At 34.5% G+C, this 23,640-nt stretch overlaps 1 protein-coding gene and 1 pseudogene across 1 annotated transcript; one reads left to right on the forward strand and one right to left on the reverse strand.

Moving 5' to 3' along the window:
- Nucleotides 1-7,360: 7,360 nt before the first annotated feature.
- LOC149566972 (uncharacterized) lies at nucleotides 7,361-9,049 on the forward strand. Its single transcript, XM_089816587.1, has 2 exons — nucleotides 7,361-7,420; nucleotides 7,571-9,049. The coding sequence occupies exons 1-2, from the start codon at nucleotides 7,361-7,363 to the stop codon at nucleotides 9,047-9,049; spliced, it is 1,539 nt and encodes a 512-aa protein (XP_089672713.1).
- Nucleotides 9,050-9,909: 860 nt separating this feature from the next.
- Nucleotides 9,910-23,140, reverse strand: LOC149566973 (SNF1-related protein kinase regulatory subunit gamma-1 pseudogene; annotated as a pseudogene).
- Between the last annotated feature and the right edge of the window lie 500 nt (nucleotides 23,141-23,640).

Below are 23,640 nucleotides of genomic sequence, written 5' to 3' on the forward strand. Positions count from 1 at the left end.
TCATAATATATCACCTCAGTACTATACAAGTGACTAGAAAGCATCAAAAAGATAGTCATAATAACACATCAGTTCTCTATGAGCAACTGGAAAGCATCCCAAAAATACTGATCGAAGACTCAAATGATTAAGTCAAATATGTCATAACATTCACCTTAGCTTCACATAAGAACACTAGAAAGCAATAACAAACAATAAATACAACTCATCATAGAGCATACCAACACATTACCATGGCTAAGTTTTAAAAGATCGAGATCAAAACATCAGCATGACATCACAAACACATAACCCTTAAGCCTCTAGTAACATCCTAATATTGGTCAAAGCTAGGTCAACCCAAAGCCCAAACAACATACAAACAACAATGTTGGTCAAAGTTTGGTTTGATTTGAAAACACAAAGTTGAGTTAAATGTAAGGTTTTAGTTTCTAATTTAACGTATGTTTTCAAGTAAAAATGTCTCACAGTTCACCCTTACGATTAATCCATTCTTTTGCTCGAATAAAATAAAAAATTACCCCGCTTTGATTTTACGTCAATTTCCTAAAATAATCCAAGAGTAATTATTTATTTAAATTATTAAAATAATAAGTTATTGATTCTAAATAAAATTCTTTACAGTTTTATTAAAAATCAATCTTATTGATAATAATAATTAAACAAAAATTTTAAAACTTCATTTTATAACATTCATTATTAATTACATTTAATTAAACTAAATTTAATTAAATTAATTATTAATTTTAAAATAAGAACTATATTAATATTATTTAATTAATTATTTAATTAATGAATATTAATAAAATTTATTAATATAAATTACTAATAAATAATAATTAAAATTTGATAACTTAAATATAATTTAATTTAAAACTTATTAAATAAACTAATATTAAATAATATTAATTAATTAATTGATTAACATTAAATAATAAATGAAACTTTTTTTTAAAAAAATTACAAACCATGCGATTTAAATCGTAGGCTTGCATACAGCAGGCCTTCGTACAGCCTATAAAGGCTACGGTGGCCTTTGTTGCCAATGCAGTATTGTGGGGGGGGGGGGGGTGGGGATGTCACGGCCCCACCTCTCTTTTTCATATACTAATTTGTTTTTTTTTAATTATAATTTTATTTCTTTTTAAAAAAAAAAATATTTTGTTTAAATTATATGAAATTTAATTTAAACAAAAACCCCTCCTTATTAAAATTTTTAATTTTTATAACAATCATAGCAAATCTCTGATAGGGAAAGTACGACCAATCGGTCAAATTTTCTATATAAATTTTCAATTTCAATACAAAACCCTTCCCTGTTTAATTTTCACTTTTGAATCTATCGAAGGAAGATTATTTGATATATCGATCTTTCCGTATACAGAAAATTTAACATGCATACTAGAATTTCACCATATTGAAACACTCACCATAGAGAATCAATCTGAAAACCATTCGTAGACACAAAGAAGAGAGGAAAAGAAGAAACGTAATAAACTATGTGAATAATCACAAGCATCTACCTAAATTCTAATGCTAATTGCTATGCCCAAGAAGATCGTGAGAGAAATTTCTCCTCCCAAAACCTTCTTTCTTCTGAAATTCTTTCCTCTTCCCAAAATCGTTGTCCTTTGAAAATGAACCCTCAACTGGTGATAAGGAGTTCTCTCCTAAATTCGGGGCACTAATTGTGCAATCACCCGAGAGAACTCTCTACTCACCAAACTTTAACTCTTTATAAACTTTTCTTTATCTTTTCTTTGTCTTTTACATGCACGTTTATTGAATTATAAAATAACTTTATTTAATTTTCATTTGACTTATCTTTTTAATTAATTTAATAAATTTTAATCTCATGCACACATCATGAAATCTTAAAACTTTTAATAAATTAATATCTTTTCACTTCTTAATTTATTTTCTAATGTTTAATTGATAAAATATTTTATTAACTTAGATAATAATAATAATATTTAGCATTTGTTTAAAAATGAACTATAAATATATTATTATTTAATTAAATAAATATTACCATGTTCTAAAATTAAACTTATAACTTTTATCCTTTAATTTAATTCTTTTTATTTAATTAATTTTTTAATTAATTAATATAATTAAATATTAAAAATATCATAATAATTTTTCTTTAAATTAAATCGTTAATTTAATAATTTAATTTGACTTAATTAATAAAAAATTACCAAAGACTCATAAAATAAAATACGAAAACCCATCATAGAAAAACACATACAAGATCAAACTAGAGGGATATAATCATGAATTAATGTCATTCAACGCATTCAGAAAGTAAAAAACTTGGACACTTATCCTAATTTTTTAGGAAAAATGGCTTAAAGGTTTAGGATTTGGACTTAAGAATTTATCTCCCCTTTCTTACCATTGAGATAATGTGATAGGGTTTGCTCATTCTGGCAATTCAGAGAAGTCGATACCCACTACCTGCAATCTGCATAAAATTCACGCATGTACAAACACAATATTCTAAGTTAAACAAACAATGGCAGGAAGTGGTGCATCGTGTAGATCCCGACTAGTAGGTGACTATGACTCCCTTCCTTAACCACATTAGAAATGTCATACATAAAGAAAACATACACGCACACCATACACATGCAGTATGGGGTAAGTATCTATAAGAAAACACATATGATAATCCATCTAACTAATCATCATCAATAACTGAAAACACTATAATAATCATCATACATACATGAAGTATAGAGTACCAAGTAATCTCATCATAAATCAACTGAATATGAAACAATATCTGATAATCTCAAACAATGCTACTAATCATCAAGCATAAAACTACCTTAAAAGAGTTCGGCGATAATAACAAAATGTAAACTACGGACAGGCACTACACAATACCTCACTTAAGACTTACTTGGTAATATCAAGAGTACATTCATTCACTGCACAATCCTTTACACCCTTGATAAATACATTTTTCACTCATGTTTGTCTTTCTTTGATCTCTTTATGAATGACCAACATGCTTGCTAATTTTGTCCCAAGATTTGGTAACTTGTGGTGAGAAAATGAAACTCGTAGAAGATCTAATAATAAGTTTTTTATGAAACTTTCACTTGTAATGGCAAGTATAAGACTCGATTGCACTTGGCTATAAGAAACATCTTTGCAATTTGTTTACACTTGCAACTCAATCTTGATAAAAATAAATAGATACAAATGTGATCTTACAAGCATGGAGAATGTTTTCATACGAATTATAATAGAAAGAAAAACATATGATAGTCTTGTGGATTGATGCGATCATCACATAGGTTTCAGGGATGTTGTATATCACAGTTAGCACTATCAGAAAGATGAAAAACCTAATGCATAATCTTAATAATGAGCTTAATGCATAATCTCATCCAAAAATGATAGTAATAAAGAAATGTTGATTACATTTTTCATAATGGTCAAAGCAACAAACATTTTCATAAAGTCAAAGTGCTACAAAGCATACATAAAGCAATGTTTTAGAAGTTTCATACATTGTTCATTGATACTTTGAGTCTAAAAGACCTAACAGGAGTTCCATGAAAGGTTTTAGGAGCAAGATATGAACATGACATAAAGTGGAGATACTAAAGACATAAATATTTCCAAACTAGGTAAACTAAGGAGTGATCCTTGGTTTTGTAGTGCAACCATTTTATGGGTGATATTGTGAAAGTTTTAGTCAACCCTACAAACATACTTTCCAAAGTTTGGGCTTTCCCTAAGGAAATATACTACCCTAGGAGATGGAAGAATGATTTTCAAATTGAACACAAAAACACAAGCAGGCTCTTCCCCTCATTCGCAAGTTGCAACAAGTTTGTTCTTCCCCTCAATATTGCAAGTTCGTGAAGGTTCTTCCCATGATTTCCCAACTTTTGTTATGTATTCTAAGACTTGAATTATTTAGACATATTGATAATTTTGGGTTTTGAAAATATCATTGCATATGTTATAAATACAATAAAATAGTTCTTCCCAAATCTGTAATGGATCTTCCAAGAACTAAATTTGGCCTTGCAAGATATATTTATGCTTTAAAATATAAAGTACTTCCCACTACTTGTAATTCATGTTCCAAATCTAAGTTTGGGTTCAAATGTACTAAAATGTCACGTAAAATTGGGTCTAAGACACAATTAAAGTGCAAGTTGGTGTACTTCCCATAAATATGCGAAGTACAATAATATCCTCCCATTTACAAATGAAATGTACATGTTCTTTATAGCTTGCAATGTACTTCCCAATATCTGAAATTCATTTGTGATTCCATTTTTTAGCATCTCTACATTTCTCCCATTGATAGTGTGCAGTTTCTCTTCTGTTGGTGTCATGTAATTAAAGAAAGAAGCAATCAGTGGCTTGCTTCGTTATTCAAGAAAGCAAGAATAGAGTTCCCTCCAGTTACATAATGATATCAAATTCATATTACGCAGGTTGAAGAAGTCTAGTAACCTAAGGAAGATCAAGGAAGCTTCTGCAGTTGTAAGTCGTGGAGCTTAGATCGAAGGAGAGGACACTATCGAAGAATTGATAGTCATCCACATGTCAGATGTTTAATTTTTTTGGTTCAGATAGGGATTGCAAAGCCATTTTGTGATTTATGGTATGGCTCTGAAATTATGTTCTTAATATGTCAAACAGTATAGGTTAGTTATTAGGATTGGCTTTGTGATTTAGACTGACAACTATGTTATATATAATCTAAAAAAAATTCTTTAGGGAAATTTTTTTGTTAAGCTGTGACTTAATTTGGAATATATATATATATATACTTGTTTTGATTACACTAGAGAACAGGTTTGTAATTAAAATAAGCCAATAGTATGGTGCATTGCTATAGGATTTTATAAGGTGTGGACTAGTTTTAATATAGTTAGAACTCCAGGGATGGACATAATATATTTTATATTGATGAAAGTAATTTCTTAATTATGATATTTGGTCTTTGTTACGGTAGTCGAAAGTTGAAAAGGTTGCAATATTTAACTCTTCTTGTTTCGCCTCATGAAATTAGATAAAATTTACAATTACTTACATTTCTTGATGTTTTTATTTTGATTTCTTTGATTGTTAATTGGTCTCTATAGTGAAAGAAATCATGGGCTTTGAACAAATACAGTTGATTTAAGATTTAAATTTTAGACTAATTTAAATTCAATAACAATAGGTGTCATATCAACATTTATAATAAATTTTATGATAGAAAGCCTCTATCGATTATTAGTAAGTTTGGGTATGTTTATTCATAAGTATTGTTCTGATTGGGGGTAGCCATTATTATTGCCAAATTTAGATAAGAATTTGTAAACTTTTAGAACAATTGCAAAAGAATCAAATCATTCAATTTAACTATATCAATTTGTTATCTTTAAAGATCTCAAAAAGAGTATATAATCAAACTGATCATTATTGCTTCAAATTGAATTATCTTCTCTTGAATTAAAATGTTTAACATAATCCCTTTAAAGGATTGATTAAAGATTCTTAGTTGTTATAAAACCAATATCAAATCATTATCCCTTCCTCTGAATGTTATTATTTAGATGTAGTTTTATCTTTCTAACACTCAGTTCCTTTTTCAGTTTCTTTAAAATCGTGCATTTTTTTTCTTATATCATTGCTTTTCCTTATCTACGCCTCTCATTTTTAGAAACTCTAGTTTGTAGTATTCTTGTCAGAAAAAACTAAATGTTGTTTTGGCAGTGATGCCCATTATCTAGTATAGTAATCTTGGCTAGGGTTTAGCATTTCTTTGTTATCCTTGACTTCTTATTTTTCTTTTTCCGGTCTTATTACAGAGTATTGGATCCTTTTAAGGGAATGAGGTTTTTAGTGATATCATATGTTTGAGAATCAAGATTTCCCAAACATTACGATATCCCCATAAACAACTTTGCCTTGGCCTCTAAAGTATGGCAATTCTTTTTGTCTTCATGTTTTCATGTTTAGGTTTAGTGTATTGACGATTCATTGATAGCTATAGGAGTTAGTCGTTTTTTTCATTTCTCTCACTTTTTGGTATTGTATGTCTTCAGAATTGTTTCCTTGTTAAAAAATGGGTTTGGCCTATATATTTTCCTTGGTAAGATATACTTTAACAAGGCTCCATTTGAACAATGAATTTTTTTTGAAGCTCCATTTAAGATTGTTTGAGGTTGTCTTTGTTGACAGATCGTCTTCGATGGGACAGCTTCCTCTTTTGTTGGTGTAACCTGTGAACTTTTCTTCTCAGATTACACCAAAAATGGAAAGGCTTTCTTTCCTAGACTAATCCTATTTTATCCTAGTTTTTACCTTCTTCACAAATAGACTTTTGGATTTGGAAATAGACTTATTGATTAATATGATGTTTTTTTAATTTAGTATTGGAGTTATATGTTGCTCTGGATATTTATGGTTGTAAGATTAAACTTGTACTTAATTCCAGAAAACCTTTTGAAGATCTTTTATTTTGCAGATATATAATATATATTTCTGATTTGAAGGCATATATAATAAATATTATTCATTTTATCAAACAATTCTTATTTAATAATGATAACAAAGTTTTCATTCAACTTAAGACATCTGACAAAAGATCTTAGTCAAGATTGCGATACAAGTTATGTAGTGAAGGATAAAATATTTAATCAAGGTTATCAATGAGGAGACAATTGGGGTAAAAAAATGTCTATCAAAAAAAATATTGTTATTATTTATCAAGCTCGGGTCTTGAACCCAAGACCTCCTAGATAAGAGACTTGCAATGTATTATTGTGGTGCATATAGACTACGGTAGATCTTACATTGCATTTATGCACTTTAGTTCATAACAATTCAAATATACTCCTGATTTGTGAGCAATACACACTTTTTTCTATTATATTGGCTATTTGTGGAGGTGAGAATCACCAAAACAAGGGGTTGACGAACAAAAGCCCCTATATAGCCACACACACAAATCCATATTATAGCCCTTTTTTTAAAAAAGAAATCAAGCGTGAAAATAGTAAAAATCAAGCGGGAAATTTAGAAACAGCCGGTCGGTCTGGGAAAGTTCACTAATATAAGAAACTCACAGCAGCATACAGCCAGTCGGTCGGGAAATTTCACTAATATAAGAAACTCACAGCAGCATATCATTTAGAAACAACCAGTCGGTCGGGAAATTTCACTAATATAAGAAACTCACAGCAGCATATCATTTAGAAACAGCCAGTCGGTCAGGAAATTTCACTAATATAAGAAACTCACAGCAGCATATCATTTCACCTCTTGTTTATTTGAAAAAAAACTGAGGCGATTTTCGTTTTGTATACGTAGTTTTGTAAAAGATTCGCAGTTGAACATGGAGAAGGTTTTAGAGGGTTATTTCAACAAATTTCACTGGATTCTGTGGATTCTACTGGTTAGACATACACTCTTCACCTATTTACATGTTAACTGCATTATCAACCGGTTTAAACCCCATATTTAAATACCGACCTTAAATTTTTCAAGAACATTGTACGCATTAACAAGTTTGTTGAAATGATATGGAATTTATGTTTTTTTACAGGTTATTGCTAGTGTTGTGTGGAGTTTATTTTCATGGAAACTGCTGTCTCAATCGAAGATTAGCAGAAAAAGAAGTCATTTGGCCAAAGAGAAGGAGCGTACAGAAGAAGAAGATACAGATGAAGGTCTGGAAAGAAGAGCCAAAGCAGCTGAAGAACAGGTTGTATTGATTTCACAAGAGTTAGAATCGATGGATTTGTATGAACGCACCGGATCCGATTCTATGAAGAAAAATGCAAATTTTTTGTGGAGAAGACTGAGAGAAGTATGTGAAGAAAAAAAGAACTTAGCAATTAGGGTTTCATCTGAAATTCAGAGCCGCAAAAAAGAAAGATCTCTGGCAATTGGTGCCCGCAGTTTGATTGAGAAAGAGTTGGAATCTCGAACAAAGATATTGGAGATTGAGAAGAATGATCTGCAGAAAAAATTAGAAAAGGAGATTGATAGGAGATCGAATGAATGGGCTTCTGTTCTGGAAAAAATTAGGGCCGACGAGAGAAAGATGAGAGGGAGAATACAAAATTTGGGGAAAAGAAATGTGAAATTGGCAAGAGAAGTTTCTTCTTTGAATAAAGAGGAAATTCATGCAAAAACCATGGTTATGGATGATTTGAGAAACAAATTTAAAGATGCGGAGGATGAGATTATGAAATTAAGGGAAATCCTTTCAGAATCTGTCAATAAGGCTAAACAAGTAGAAGATGAGCGGGATTCAAACAAGAGAATCTTGAGGGAAAAGGAAAGGGAAAATTCTGAGTTGCAGAAATCGGTTGTTAGATTGCACAGACTTTGTAGAAATCAGGAAACAACAATTGCAGGATTGTGGTTACAATTAGACAATGATGTGAATAATAATCCACAAGAAAAAGAAAAAGATGTTCGTATTATCGAGCTACAGAAGGAACAACTCAGATTGGTTGGTATAGAACATGGGTTGCGCAAGGATTTAGAGAATTGCAGGTTGGAAACTGAAGCTCTGAGGAAGAACAATGGCAGCCTTCTTGAGAGGGTGAGAAGTAAAGAGAAAAGTAGTAGTATTGGATTGATCAAACTTGATCAAGAATTTTGGGATTTCCTTCATACTCTACAAGCTCAGGCATTCCCATTGCTGGATGAGAATGTTCAGCTTTCTTTCAAGTTGCTTGGTTTTGTTAAAAGGGTGTGGGAAATCAATGAAGGGGAACACTCAAAGGGTATGTTGACTTCTGGACAAGAAAGAGATCATGTCCTTGAATTGGACGTGATGGCTCAAAGTTTAAGGAAAAAGGTTGAATCTTGGAAGGAAAGTGTGCATAGGCAAGAAGAAATCTTGAAAGAAAAATCTCATATTTCCTGTGATGAATCTCTCAAGCAAGATTCTGTTGAAAATTCAGAGGCATATCAAGAAGAGCAACAACATATAGAGGTAATTGGAACTATTTCTTTTGTTATCTTGAGGTTTTTGCATTTTTATCCAGCTTTAGAGAGACTGGTGGCTTAGAGATAATTTAGCCCATAATATAAATTCAATAGTTCTTTTTGGAAAAGTTTAAGGCGAGCAGTCTTATGAATGTTTTACTGTGCTTCAGCTTAGAAGTTTTGCGTCTTAAATTTAAGGAAAAATCTTATAAATTTTATTTTTTAGCAAATCGTTTTCAGTTTTGGTAATGATAAAGTGTGCAGATTTTTGACATGTGGAACTAACTACAATGTATGGCTCAGACTATCTGTCCCTTTGATGAAACCACCATCTAGTATTCTAGTACATGGCATGGCTGAATTCCTTGTATCTATGCGTAACTCGAGTTCCATGCTCAGTTTCCCCGACCCCACAGCTTGTCTGGTTTCAGAAAGTTCTATAGAATTGTTCTCTTTATTAATTTCGATAGTCAACTTCACCGAATCCAGAGTTTTAGAGACAGAATTTGCTGGTTGAGTAGCAAGTTCACTCCGTACCATCATAGGATGAGATGCGAGGATATTCATATATCTATTTCATTCTGTTCAATTTTAGATTTTTCCAAGCTATCAGAATCCTCAGCATGACAGTTTTCATCTTTTGTGTTACCTTCATCATCTTTCAAAGGTTGAATAATCATTTGTTTCTTTTTCACCACTATGTTGTCCAATGTTTGTTTCCATCTTGAGCTGATCAATGACAGATAATGTCATCTTATTTTTGTCATGGTAAGGTCTGAAAGATACAACCAACGGATCATATGCTTCCCGTTTAAAGTTTTTAATGAATTCAAGAACCCTATAACTGCAAACACGGGCAGTCTGTGACCGTGGTCTGTCTTGGGTATGATATTCCCTCTTTACCAGATCTACAATATTATATACAAAGAAATCTTCACACAGTGCTATTCCTGGGTAATGGCACCACCTGCTATAAGAAATCTCCGAAGTATCCAGGAGGTTCCTGAACAAATGTTGATATAATATCCCGCAGAGTTACAACACCCTCTAAATTGCCATGACTATCAACAACATAGATCCTTTGAATTCTTGCATTATCCAACTTCAATATGACATTTTCAATAGTATCAGTCTTTTCGCACGTGATCACGTGTTCCAAGGGAGATGATGCCTCTTGCTTTAACCAGAGGTGAGATCTAACTGTCGTACAGAAGACCTTTGCTGTAACCGATCTGAATTCTTTATATATCTCAGGGGCCATCAGCAAAAACTGGATGTCCCTTAAACTTATGTTCCCCACAACTTTCTTTCCTTCTTTCTCAATAATTGGAAGCCCTCCTACACGCTTTTCACTCATCAATTTGAATGCTTGGAAAACAGGTTGATCTTCAATCAACTTGACCATTTGATCCAGTTTCATTACTGGAAGGCCAAGTTCTGAAAGTGTGTTGTTTCCCCAGGTCTCAAACCAAGGGAGTCTGACACACTTAGAAAGCATATGCACTACAGCAGACTGTGTAACAATTTTTTCAATCTTTCCCTCACCTATGTGAACCACAGGGAGGCTCTTCATCCTGTACTTCGAAAGCAAGAGAAGCATTGTAAAAAATGAGTCAGATGGCTGTACAGATAGGAATGGAGCCCAACGGAAGGATCCTGATATGTCTTTGACCTTTGTCTCCCCATAGAATTTTGAGGATGTCAACATTTCAAAGAAGTGACCTCCCTTTGCAGCATCAGCTTTAGGATATGAGTTTATTCCAAACACTTGAGACTGTTGAAGTAACCACGCAGAGATTCCTACAAACTCAACAATCTCGATATACTTGTCAATCCAAGTTGCATCATCTGGCGCATTTATATCCCTTACTGGTGCACTCAATATCTTGTTCTTGGCAAGCAATTCGACCACTTCAGCAAGACTGGCATCTGAATTGATCTCTACCACTGGAGATCTTCCAAATTTGCAGAGCCCTTAGTAACTAAATGTCTTTCTGGATTGCACATACTGCTTCATGAATCTCTGAAATAAGAAAGATTTGTATATCCTTTATCTAAGAAGGTCATCAATAAAACATGATATCCTTGCCGGACTAGGAGCTATCACCTACCCGACATGACAACACTTAAACCAACCCACCTGGCAAATAAATGAGAGGTCAAGAGAAAGGGAAACCCGACAAGGATGGCCTACCTATGAAGGACTTAGACCTAGACACCAAACTGACTTGACATTGAAAAATGATGGGTGACCAAAAGTCAGGCAACATACTGAAAAATAAAACTATAGACCCCCATTAAACTACTGTCTAATTACCTTTATTTCTCCTTTCCCATGTTCTTATTTCTTCAAGTTTTATCGTACATCTTCAAACTCTAATGCTAGATATGATGACAAACTCAGAATTTTAGGTTAGAGCTTATGTATATGTTTGGTTCCAATATTGTTGGTAGAAGGATGGTTCATTTAGACTTTGCCATCTCTATTTTTATGTACTCTTTCTTCTATTATCAGTAACATTTAGTATCTCAGCTACTTTGTCTTGATAACTAAGAGGTACTTTTACCATCAACTAATAATATTTGATTGCTATTTCAGAATGAGGAGGGGTTCAAACAAGTTCAACATGAACTAAGAGCAAAAAATTTGCTTGTCAAGATTCTAAGGGAAAAGTTATTTTCCAATGCAATTGATATAGAACAACTTCGAGCTGAATGTACAATTTTGGTAAGGGGTCAAGAGGTTTTGAGAAGTAACATTGAAAGCCTACAAGGTAGCCTCAGTAGCTCAAATCAGAAAGAGAAAGACTTGGAAAATCAAGTATGTGTTTTCATGCTTTCAATTGTTTCTATTTAGAATGTCAAAAGAAGATTATACTTACTTTTGAAGAGCATTATTATATTTAGAATGTCAAAAGAACATTATGCTTACTTTTGAAGATCAGTATGTTTCTTCTAGATAATGAATACTAATGCTATGATATATTTTATATATAGCTTGCAGGTAAGGGGAATACCATCAAAAGTTTACAAGTTGACTTACAAGAGTGTCTTAAAGAACTGGTAGTGGTAAGAGGAGAGATGGCCAAAGTTTAAAAAAGATGCATAACCAACTACCTGGGAAATCAATGAACTCATTTGAGAAATTCAATGAGGATGTATAGTTAGGAAAGCCGAAATGCATAATTTTGTAGTATTTAGATTCATTCGTCTTTCCATTGGTACCCATCTAAACATTCAACATTCTTGTTGGTTGTATTCTATTTCTTGAACAAGTGTAATATAGCTGATTTTCAAAGGTATCTAAACATATTAAGAGGAAATCTTTTATTATATAAAATTTCTAGTTGAAAGATGGCACTAGGGCATTCTGAAATATTGATATTTATACTGTTAAAATAAAAATTATTTTTTTTAATAGTAAGTTTGGTATTTGCTTAATTTTGTTTAATTTAAGTAATTTATATTAATGATTAAGAATATGTATTAATGTATTTAATCTTGTTTATTTGAATTTCAAATTTGTATAATTTAATTTTTGTTTCAGATAGTAACACCAATTGTCCTTGAATGATTGAAAGTATAATTCTAATTGAAAGATGACATTAAAGGCCTTCTCAGATTGAAATGTTGATATTAATATTGATTACTTGAAAATTTAAGTTTTTGCACCATTTCAAGTTCTCTATTGGATTAATTTTGTTATACCAAATATATTTAAGCTATCTATATTAATGATTAATAATAAGTACTAATGTATTTAATTTTGTTTTTTTGAATTTCAAATTTGCACCATTTACATTTTGGTTTCAGATAGTAACACCAGTTTACTTTGAATGATTGGAATCATATTTTTGTTTTATTTTAAGGATAGATTTGTTTGGTATAATTTTCAATACAATCATTAATCAAAGAGTAAAATAAATAATATGGAAGCAATTATAAAACTTGTGCAGTTATTGAAAACATGGTGCACAACCATTTGAAAAGGGTGACCAATTTAAAATAGAACAATTTTTATCTATTAAAATCTTTGTAACCTATGGGAGAAAAAGATTCACATTTTGATACCAAAGTTAACAAGAGCAAGCGTAGTGAAGTTTGTTGAAAATAAGGATCTAGTCAATGATTATCAAGGCCCCCTTTTGTCATAAGAGGTGTCTTATGTTCTTGCACCCAACTTTTCTTGCAGAGATATGGAGTGCAAAGATTCTAAGAGGCTGAATCTATCTTTTTTGAGCTCCTTTGAAGACTAAATAGTAAGTGCCAGCCTTTGTTGACAAAGTCACCCCATTTTTTTAATTCTTGTGTAAGAAGCTTGGACATGTACAAAATCAAAAAAGGAGGCAAGGGAGTTTGCAAGCAAACAAGACATTGTGGATGAAAAACCAAAAACCATCCAAGAAATCTTCTCGCCACATTCTAAATGAAGATTATGTCTTGGAACGTAAGGTGTTTGAAGGCGCATCACAAAAACATGTGCTGAGGAATGTTATTTGGGACTACAAACTGGATGTTGTTATGATTCAAGAAACTAAAATGTCTAAAGACAAATGGAAATGCTCTCTTTATTCAAAAATGGGAAAGTGGTTGGTTGTGACTCGAGGGGAGCTTCAGGTGTTGTTGTTTGTGTTTTGGAATGACTTCCTTATTCAAGGTGAGGTCATTTTTCTGAAAATAACATTAGTTGTACTAAGTTTACTCACATTAGAGAAAAATATCTCTCGATTCTTCCAAATATATATGCACCCAATACTAAAAATGATAGTTTGGGTTTCTAGGAAAGGCTTGGAGATCTTACAAAGTTCTTACTTAATGAGCCTTGGCTTGTTATGGGGGACTTCAATTCTCCTATTAATGTGAGTGATAAGATGAGAGACTAATGCAACAAGGATCCAAAGGTACCCCTACTGGAGGTAATCTGGATCCCTACAAATAACTACATAGTGGAAACATAACACCAAGGCAAGATTTGATAACAAATCACAACACTTTATTCATAAATAAACTATTTCCATGTAATATGCCCAATTGTAAGGTCTTCTTGGTTAGTTCCAAATACAAAAAGAAATTACAAAGCAGTTCAACAAGATCCCTCATCAAGATCCAACTCCACACTAATCCCAACCAGTTTAAATCCACACTATGGCAAAAAACCTCGAGGAAATCTCAACTTGTGCTTGCAAGCCCACCAAGCAATCTTCTGGTTTATCAAGCCTTGGCTACTAGCCCTTCTCAAAATTTTCTCGTACACTTCATCCTCTTCTCCAAGTTGGATGATCTACCTTCTCCTCAAGACTCCACAAAATACCCCTACTTATACCCAACTAAGCCACAAGTAAGCCTAGCCCATTACAAATTAAAATAAAACCTTACATTAAATGTTTGCATAAGCCACAAGTTGGCTACAACATAAATTAAATACCCATACACAAATTAAATGCTAAAAGTCAGCTCACAAACAACTCGGGCACCACAGGGACCAAGACCAAACCGAGTGTTAGAGAAAACCATGCCGAGTGTTAGCATTTCACTAGACATAATCGAGTTCCTTCAGTAACCAAGCACCAGTATGTGTTGAGTCCTCCAAAAGTAGCCGAGCCCCTTCATAGACGAAGCTGACTCGGGAAACACTACTGTCAAGCTCCCAGTGCAAACCGAGCTCCCTGTATTTGCTGAGTACCCCAAGTATCGCCAAACATCTTCATTAACCAAGTTACTTGGTTAACACAACAACCAAACCAACTCAATATCAATTGATTCACACTTCATTCTTTGACCAAGTCCTCCAACTCCAAGGTCAAACCACACCAACATGCAGGAATGCAAGCCCACCAAGGATGCTTCTACATCAGAGTTTTCAGTAGCTAGAAGAACATCTTTTGGGATTCAACACATAAATGCCAAATTGGTTCTTCACATACATATCCTCTAAGTCCTCAACTTGTACACTCGTTCCCTTGATCTTCTTCTACTTCTTCACATCCATCCGCAGTGTACTACAAGTCTACTTTCCATGTTGATCTCCAACCTTACTAGAATCCTTTAACCCAACTCGGCTAGCAAAACTCAGGTTCCTCCTACCGAGCTCTTCATTTTGTAAAAGAATTAGGGAATTCTTTCTACCACCTTTCACAATGGAAAACAAATTCTTGACATAATCATGCACAACCCTGCAATCATAATACCAAGGTATACTAAGCAACACATGACAAATGTTCATGTCGACAATATCAGACAACACTTGATCCTTATACTTTCCAATCTAGAAATCAACAAGGCATTGCTCCCTCACTTCTAAAGCATGTTCACCTTGCAACCAACCAACTCTATAAGGATAAGGATGTTTCATTCTTTTCAAACTGAGTTTTTGAACCATCTCCTTAGCAACAAGGTTGTCAATGCTACCACCATCCATAATCATATTGTAGACTTTACCACCAGACTTACAACGAGTCCTGAACAAACTAGTCCTCTCACAAGAATCTTGTGTCCTTTGACAAACTAGTACTCGCTGAGCTAGCAAACTCTCTCCTTGCTTAGGTTGACTGGCATGGCCTTCAACGTCATTCACAACAACTCTTTTGTCGCCAACCTTTGGACATTCATAAAATATATGTCCTACTTCTCCAAATTTGTAGAAAATAACCTTTGCCTATCCTTCTCGTCTAGTCAATAGGTTATGGTTCATCTTCTTCACTCAGTTTAGCTTTTATTGAGCTATCCTGCTTCTCCTTCCCTCTAGAGTTACCTTTATTTTTCCTCTTCAACTTATCTTCTACCTTTAGGGCATATTGATAAGCATCCTCAATTGAATCAATCTTCAATATACCATCCTCATCTTGGATATTGAATCTCAAACAATTAATGCACCTAGCTACCTTCTCCTTTGACAATTCTCTATACCCAGAGCGAATAGTCAACTTGTAGAACTCCTTGATATAATCTTTCATAGTCATATCTTTCTGCTTCAAATTCTATAACCTCTTGAATAAATCAAGTCCATAATCAGTAGGAATGAACTTAGCCTTCAACTTAGTTACCATCAACCTCCATCTAGCGATCTTCATTTCACCTTCCTCCTCTCTGTTTCTTTGCATTTCTTTCCACCAAAGAGTAGCATGCCCTTTTAATTCCATTTATGCCAACGTTACTCTAAGTGGATATCCAATATCCTCTAACTCAAAGTAGTGTTCACATTCACCAATCTAATTAATCAGGTCTTCAGGATTCAACGTACCCAAGAAATTAAAAACCTCCATCTTATGCTTTAGTTTTAATTGAGATCTAGGTCTAGCAAACTAACCAACCCTATTTCTCATATTTCTCTTCACACAATCAATTATGTGCTCACCACTCGATCTAGAAACTTAAAAGTTTTCAGAAACTTCCTCATATCCAAGATACACCACCTATAACACTTACAATTTTGGTAATCATGTCACTCTTCATCAATGCAATCTCATATTAGAATTTTGCTTTAATCTTCTCTGAGATCCTTTCCTCCACAACATCACTAAGATCATCAATTGCCCTACGGTCCAATCTTCTTGGAGGCATCTTCCAAGATCCTTTGCAAACCCAAAGTAATGAATCCATAAATCCAAAAGATCGAACAGCTCCACGAGATCAACCTTATCTTCCAGCCTTCACCCAAGTCCTAGTGCAAACTGCCTCAACTTGGACGCTTGGTCTACACACTCAAGAACAACTGTGCTTTGATACCACTTGATGCAACGAGAATCCAAAGGTACCCCTTCTAGAGGTAATCCAGATCCTTGCAAATAACTACACAATGGAAACAAAATACAAGTGCAAGATCTGATACCAAATCACAACACTTTATTCATAAATCAACTATTTACATGCAATATGTCTGATTGCACGACCTTTCGGGTTAGGGAAAAATACAAAAAGAAATTAAAAAATAGTTCAACAAGATCGCTCAAGATCCAACTCCACACTAATCCCAACTAGTCCAGATCCAAACTATGGTAGAAAACCTCAAGGAAATCTCAAATTGTGCTCACAAGCCCACCAAGAAATCTCTTGGTTTACCAAGCCTTAGTTACTAGCCCTTTGTTATCCATTTTTTGCCTCTCGCCAAAAAATTTGAATTTGAATGCTTAATCCCACCCAACAGTCTCTCCCCCACTTTTATATTATTTAAATGGCTTGGAAATATCAAAAAAATAAAACGATAAAACCTTATTGTATTTTCTTATTTCCTAAATATGTTTTCGCTAGCCTGCACTTTCTGCGCCATCAGATCTAGCACAAATCTATAGTGGGTGCTTTCTCGCATTTTGAAAATGCACTACCTTTGCGTAATGCGGGGAAGCCCCTTTGCAACATGTGAATCAATGGGTCCAAGTTCTTCTTGTGGGCTGCAGAAAGGAGGAAGGTTAGTCCAACTGGCGATTCTATTGGCACCCGCTTTCCCACATTCAAAGTTCTGTCAAACTTCCTGACAATGCAAGTAAGTGCTTTTTGGCCGCGTGGTAGGTGGGTCCATCTTCTTTGAGCAGCTGTAGATAGGGTGGAAAAGGTGGCAGGGTGAGTTGGCAGTTCAATTGGTTCCCGCATTCTTGCATTTTGTCTTTTGTTAGGCTTTCTGACAATGCGGGCATGCCACTTTGTGACACATGTCCCATGACATCCCATGTTCCCAGTTGTACCTTCCACCATTACATCTATCGAGATCAATGGCTGGTGCATGCCCACAATATGAAGATGTGAGGTAGTTAAGGAATGCAAGTATGCGCCCTTGCAACGCGTGGCATGATGTGACATCCTAGGCCCGCTCTCCTCAAGAGGAATAAATATTTTTGTTGTGGCACTTGTTAGAACACGTGGGTTTGAAAAGGTGATATTCTATTCAGTAGCAAGATCCATTGTCTGATGCAATCATATCAGTGGCTAGTGCATGCTCGCAAGATGAAGTTGCAAGGATGTTAAACAATGCTGGCATGCCCCTTTGTGATGCGTGGCTGGTGGGCCCACCTTTCTTAGAAGGTGATGACGACTCATCCTTGGTGGCAGTTGTTAGGTGAGTCAGAGTACAATGGAGGCATTTCATTGGCCCATCTAGCTAACTAGGTATGCAGTCCAGCATGATTTTATGATCACCATAGATTTAAAGAAGATCAAGGGTTGGCGCTTCCCCACATTAACAAGATGCAAGGAAATTAAATAATGCGGGCAAGTGCCTTGCTATCGCATGTCTCTGTGGGACCAATTTATTGTGTGGGTCTCTAGGGTGATGCCAGTTAGGGCCGGGTCAGGTTGAGTTAGATGTCGATGTTTCATCGGCCCAAAATTTTGAAGAGCAAACACAGTAATATGGGGGTCTTTGACGATCGTTGATCTCACAGAGATCAACGATCAGGGCTTTGCCACATTATGAAGTTATAAGGAAGTTAACCAATGTGGGGAAGTGCCTGAGGGATAGGTGTCCTTGCGGGCCTGGGGAAATACATTACAGTTAAGGTATTAACAAATGAGCTAGTGGTTATGTGACTGTCACGGTCAGGATTTTAAGGAGGTAGCACAGTTAGTAAAGAAGATGTTGGTCAACCACGTGGAGACCTTGCGGGGTGGAAAAATAAAATGAAACTACTAGCCCACTTCGCTCATCCTAGTGACAGAGTTAGGTTGACCTATTGACTTCGCTGATTCATGAGCTAGAAACAGGGAAAATTGAGTTTTGTTGTGCGATCTGATCCTTGTGATCAATGCCAACCACCCTTGAATGACTGCTAATCCTAGGAGAACACTCCACCACCCTAGTTGATCTATCTACTTGGTCAGACAATTTAGTGGCATCATTTCTATCTTCTCAGGGCCTTGTTTCAACAAAGATCATATATCATTGCATCTGGATCTATGCTCAGATCAGATTTTCTTCAGATCTCCATGATTATTCTTTGTAAGACTTAATGGAGGTGGTTGTGGAGTAACTTTAGTTAGAGGACATCTCAGTTATGCCTGAACTATAAAGGCAATTTTTGTAGATTTTGTTCTAGTCGACTCTTCTCTAACTTCCCTGATATTGCTCTACAATTTCATGTGTAAATTCCCTTTTCCTCTGAACTATATGACATTCTACCTTATCTCCTTCAACCACTAATGTAAAGTACAATAACTATTTTCCTCTCACTGGTGTATTGTAGATATCTGTAATCTTCTATGATTGTATCTCTTTTGGCCTATGAATAGTATATAAGTGAATCCTCTCTTTCCTTGTGTCATTCATTTGGGTTTTCTAATCTGTATATGATTTTTAGATTAAAGCAAGTTTGAATGTGTATATCTTTTGGTGTCATGATGGTTCAATAGTGCATGTATGGGCAGAGATTGGTTTGAACACTCTATTTTGGTGCATCACCCCTTTAGGTTAGAATAGGTAGATTTTCTTCTATGCATTCTTTCTCCCTTTTCCTCTCCAAGAGTAGTTAGGTGCACCCTAATCATAAAGGAAGTCGGCCTTCTCTAGAGACTCAACCTCATAGTTCAAGTCCCATAGCTTGGAGGTTGTTTCCATGTTTCACAAGGTTGTCCTTAGGTAAAAAATTTGGACGTGGGTGAAAACTTTTGTGACAACACCCTTCTCAAAATTTACTCCTACACTTCATCCTCTTCTCCAAGCTAGATGATTTACCTTCTCCTTGAGACTTCGCAAAACACCTCTACTTATTCCTAAGACAGTTCCAATTTTGTCTATCCCAACTCTAGTATTAGGGTACAAAATAATGTGGTTGTTATCTACGTCCAAGATCTAGGTCAAATTTAGCTTGTCGTTAGGTGTCGGTTGGGAGATCTCATATTTATAGTTACAGGTGTCAGCATTCTTCCTATCTTCATTCTAGGTGAACAAAAATCCCTCATAATTGCCATTTATACGTTATTTATAGCTCATTAAGTTCATTTCTTATCTTGTTAATCATTTGTATAAAAACATTAATTATCTCCTCCTCAATTCTAAGCAATAAATAAATAGAAACTTCGAGAGCATAAATATTACATTGGCATCCTTCAATCAAGTGGTGGTAATCATATTCATCTTATGGTGTTATTGTATTCCAAATGTTCCTTAGGATTGTGGGAACTAGAATCTTATGTGATCCCATTTTCTTACTATACAATTTCTAACATTGTTTTTCTTTGAAAAAATTATGTACTAGTAGTAGAATCATCAATGAGGGTTCTATGAATAGTAAATGGGAATCGAACCCCCATGGGGTATCTATATTAGGCCATAAATAAGGCCAAAGAGGTGGCTCAACATGTATATGGGTCAGGAAAATTAAATGTAAAGCCATGTGGCAAATAATTGACCAGAGACTCCACCAACAAATTCATGTTGTTGCCTACTTTTCAAACCCCAAGTTTTATATATTCCCTACTTTCAAACTGCATGTAGAGGTTCTTGTTGACCTAGATAAAATATTCAAAAATTAGTTGCCGACGAGAACCTTCGAGGCCTTATACAAGAAGGCCCAATGGACCATTGTTTTTTCCACATGATTGCATTTATAAAAGAGCCACTGTGTTGTGAAGTACAGAAAAATAAATTCAATATTATTTTACCATTTATTTCCCTCTTTACATTTATTGAAAATCTTTACCAAAAACTGACAATGTTTATCTTCATAGGTTGTGGTGGGAAGTTTAGTGACCCAATGCCTAATCTTCAAAGGCTTTTTATCCATATGTTATCCTAGCCTCATAAAGTTTCTAATTTTAAGTGCAACTTGTTTTTTACGCCATTCACAAAAAAATGCACTATAAGTTGACTCAAAAGCACCATATATTAAGTCAAGAGTTCTTAAAAAATCTTTTCTATGTGTAATGCAACCTTCTATTGCATGAAAATAAGGTACAAGGTCAAGGTTCACATGAAGCACTAGACTTGAGTAGCATTAATCTGTATTCCTTAGATTAGATTGCTCAACCTAATTGTGTTGATATTGATATTGATCCATTCTTTACTTATAATCACTTAGTTTAGTTGGAGAGACAAGCAATTGAGTGAGAGGTAGGAGTGGCAACAAATGAGGAATAAGCGGGGTTTTCATTCAACATAGGGAATCCCCTCAATAAAATAGCCTAATCCACCTACCAGGGCACTTGTTCAGAATGTTGTAATTGCTCGCCCACACAACAACAAACTATTTTGAGCTTTAGTCATACACAACACTAAACATCCACACAACGACAACAAAGTCTTTTGAGCTTTAATCATAAATGAAATTTACAATTTCTAGTTTTCATTCATACCAAAATTTGGAACTTAATTTGTATTAAAAGGTAGTTCTCTTGTGGTATACGACAACGTATTGAACTCAAACTTATTCAGAGGTTGCACTTGTTTTTTTATCTATAATAAATATTTTAACTCAGTCTTTGATTATGTATGATGAAAATTCCTAATATGTTATACAAGTCCAATGTGTGTTTGTGTTTTTTAAGACTATTTATGAGAACATATTTTCAAAATTTTGACGACTTTGGCAAGTTATTGCCAATTTTCCAAAGCTTTTGCCTTGTCCTAATTTTTTTTTGAAAATTAGGTCAACAAAGTTGTAGAGTCCAAGTTGGACTACTATGGCTAGGATGATAAAGATGACCTTGATCATATCATCAATTTTTATATTGATTTACCTAGATAGGTTTTCCTTCCTTTTGGGCATAGTAGTCCTAGCTAGCATTGGTAGTCTATGTAACATCATTTAGGAATCTACTAACTCTAGGTCTTTGTTATTATTATCTAACATTATAGACTTTTTCTCTACTCAATATTAAAAAGGCTTTACCACTTTTATTTTCCCCTATGTGGTCTCTGTGCACATGCTTAAATGGTTGAGCACCTTCCACATTTCGATCAAAGACAACTTGGTTGTCTAAGACATTTACCTTGTTTTTTAGATTGTAGGAACCAAATAAAGCCTCTTATAAACTGTAGTGTGTTGAGAACTTTTTTTAACGTGAATAATGACATTAGCATGGCTTGTCCCAAACTTTACACAATTTGGTGGAGAGTAGATCTCAAGGTCTCATCCCTACCTAGGAAGCTCTCGCTAATCAGCCCTTTGAGACATTTACCTTTGCCCAATATCTTCAATCAAATAGCTTTAGCTTTGGCATCAATCATAAGCATGATTCTTTTGAGACGGGTATTAAATGATAATAAGGTTATTTACAACAAGGTAAGGGACAAACCATTAATAACACTAGTAGAATGGTGATTAACAAACTCAAGAATTGGTAAATAGCTCACTCACAATGTGGGTAGGAGAATGAAAACTTGAAGAATGATTTTCCTATGCCATCAAACAATTGTCCAAGCATATTTATTAAGGAAAATAGGTTTTGAAGGGTGTCTGAAATCCTTTACAAATCAAAATACTTTCAATGTAGCTCGAACAAAAGATACAATAGACCAAAGGAGAAACAGGTCACCAACCAAAATAAGGTGGCCTCACAGGTAACACAGTACACTTCTACCAACCAAGACAGGTTTTGAAATGGGTGCATAAAACCCCATGGTTGCAAAAGAAATAGGCATTAAGTCCTAAACCATGACTTCTTCGTTGACTTCCTCAAGATATTTATCTATTAGATAATGATTCTTAAAGAAACATCATGTGTGCTCCTCCTTCCTTAGAAGATGGATCTATGGCCGTTAATTGGGCCCATGAAATCTACACGTCTCTTTGGAATCTTACCAGAACGGAAAAACCAGGTCACCGAAAAAAAATCAAATTTCAATGAGTGCCAAATCTTAAAGCTATGAGATCTTGAAGAGGACCACTGTACACAACAAATAACTTGCTCATCCATCCTATTAAATGTCTTTATTCTTACCTGATCAACGAAAAATGACCAGGTAAGTTAACATTAAATTTGAGATGAGAAGTTATGTCTATTAAAAGGCCTGATTCTGATCGGAGCTCTTGCACAACTGTTACCAGTCATATATAGCCGCAACAGAACATAATAGAATACAAGTGTCAATCAAAGCAAGAGCAATTTTTCGACGTTTTGCTTCCCTCTTTTACACCATATATGATTTTATTGCCTTGCAAAGAAGCTGACATCAGTAAATACCTTCCGCAAGCTTTCTGTCGTTGTTTTTCTCAACAATAGTTGTTAGCGTTTGTTTGCTTGTCATTATCCATATAATCCAACAACTCTTCAAATTCTGGAGCGGTATGTTTTTTATTGCATACTCGGAGATGTGTATTGATTTTGACTGCTTTTCAATCTCGTCACACAAATCAATTATTATTTGCATCACTTATTCTGGATACTTTGTCCATGGCGACAGGTTTCAGATCCATGACTGGTTCTTCTACAGGCTGTTTAGTGCAAGTTTCGATCTCTGCATGCATAGTGACCAAATTTTCTGGAAGATTTGGTTCTGAATGTGCACTTTCTGTTTTATCAAAAATGCAACCAGCATTATCCTCTTGACATTCTGCAACTTCTTTTCCTATTTCATGGACAGGATCTGCCTTTGGAACATTTAAAGCAGATGCTTCTGAATTTCTCTGAGCATCACCTATTTCTTGCATGTCATTTGGACCTAGCAAGATGGATCCCTCATCCCTTTGCTGATGATGGCTCATGTCAATCTCCATACTTTCTTTTTGTTTATCCAGCTTGTCTGGT

Source organism: Cupressus sempervirens, chromosome 3, assembly GCF_028749045.1.
Source record: "Cupressus sempervirens isolate cs-2001-9-10 chromosome 3, ASM2874904v1, whole genome shotgun sequence".
NCBI lineage: Eukaryota > Viridiplantae > Streptophyta > Pinopsida > Cupressales > Cupressaceae > Cupressus > Cupressus sempervirens.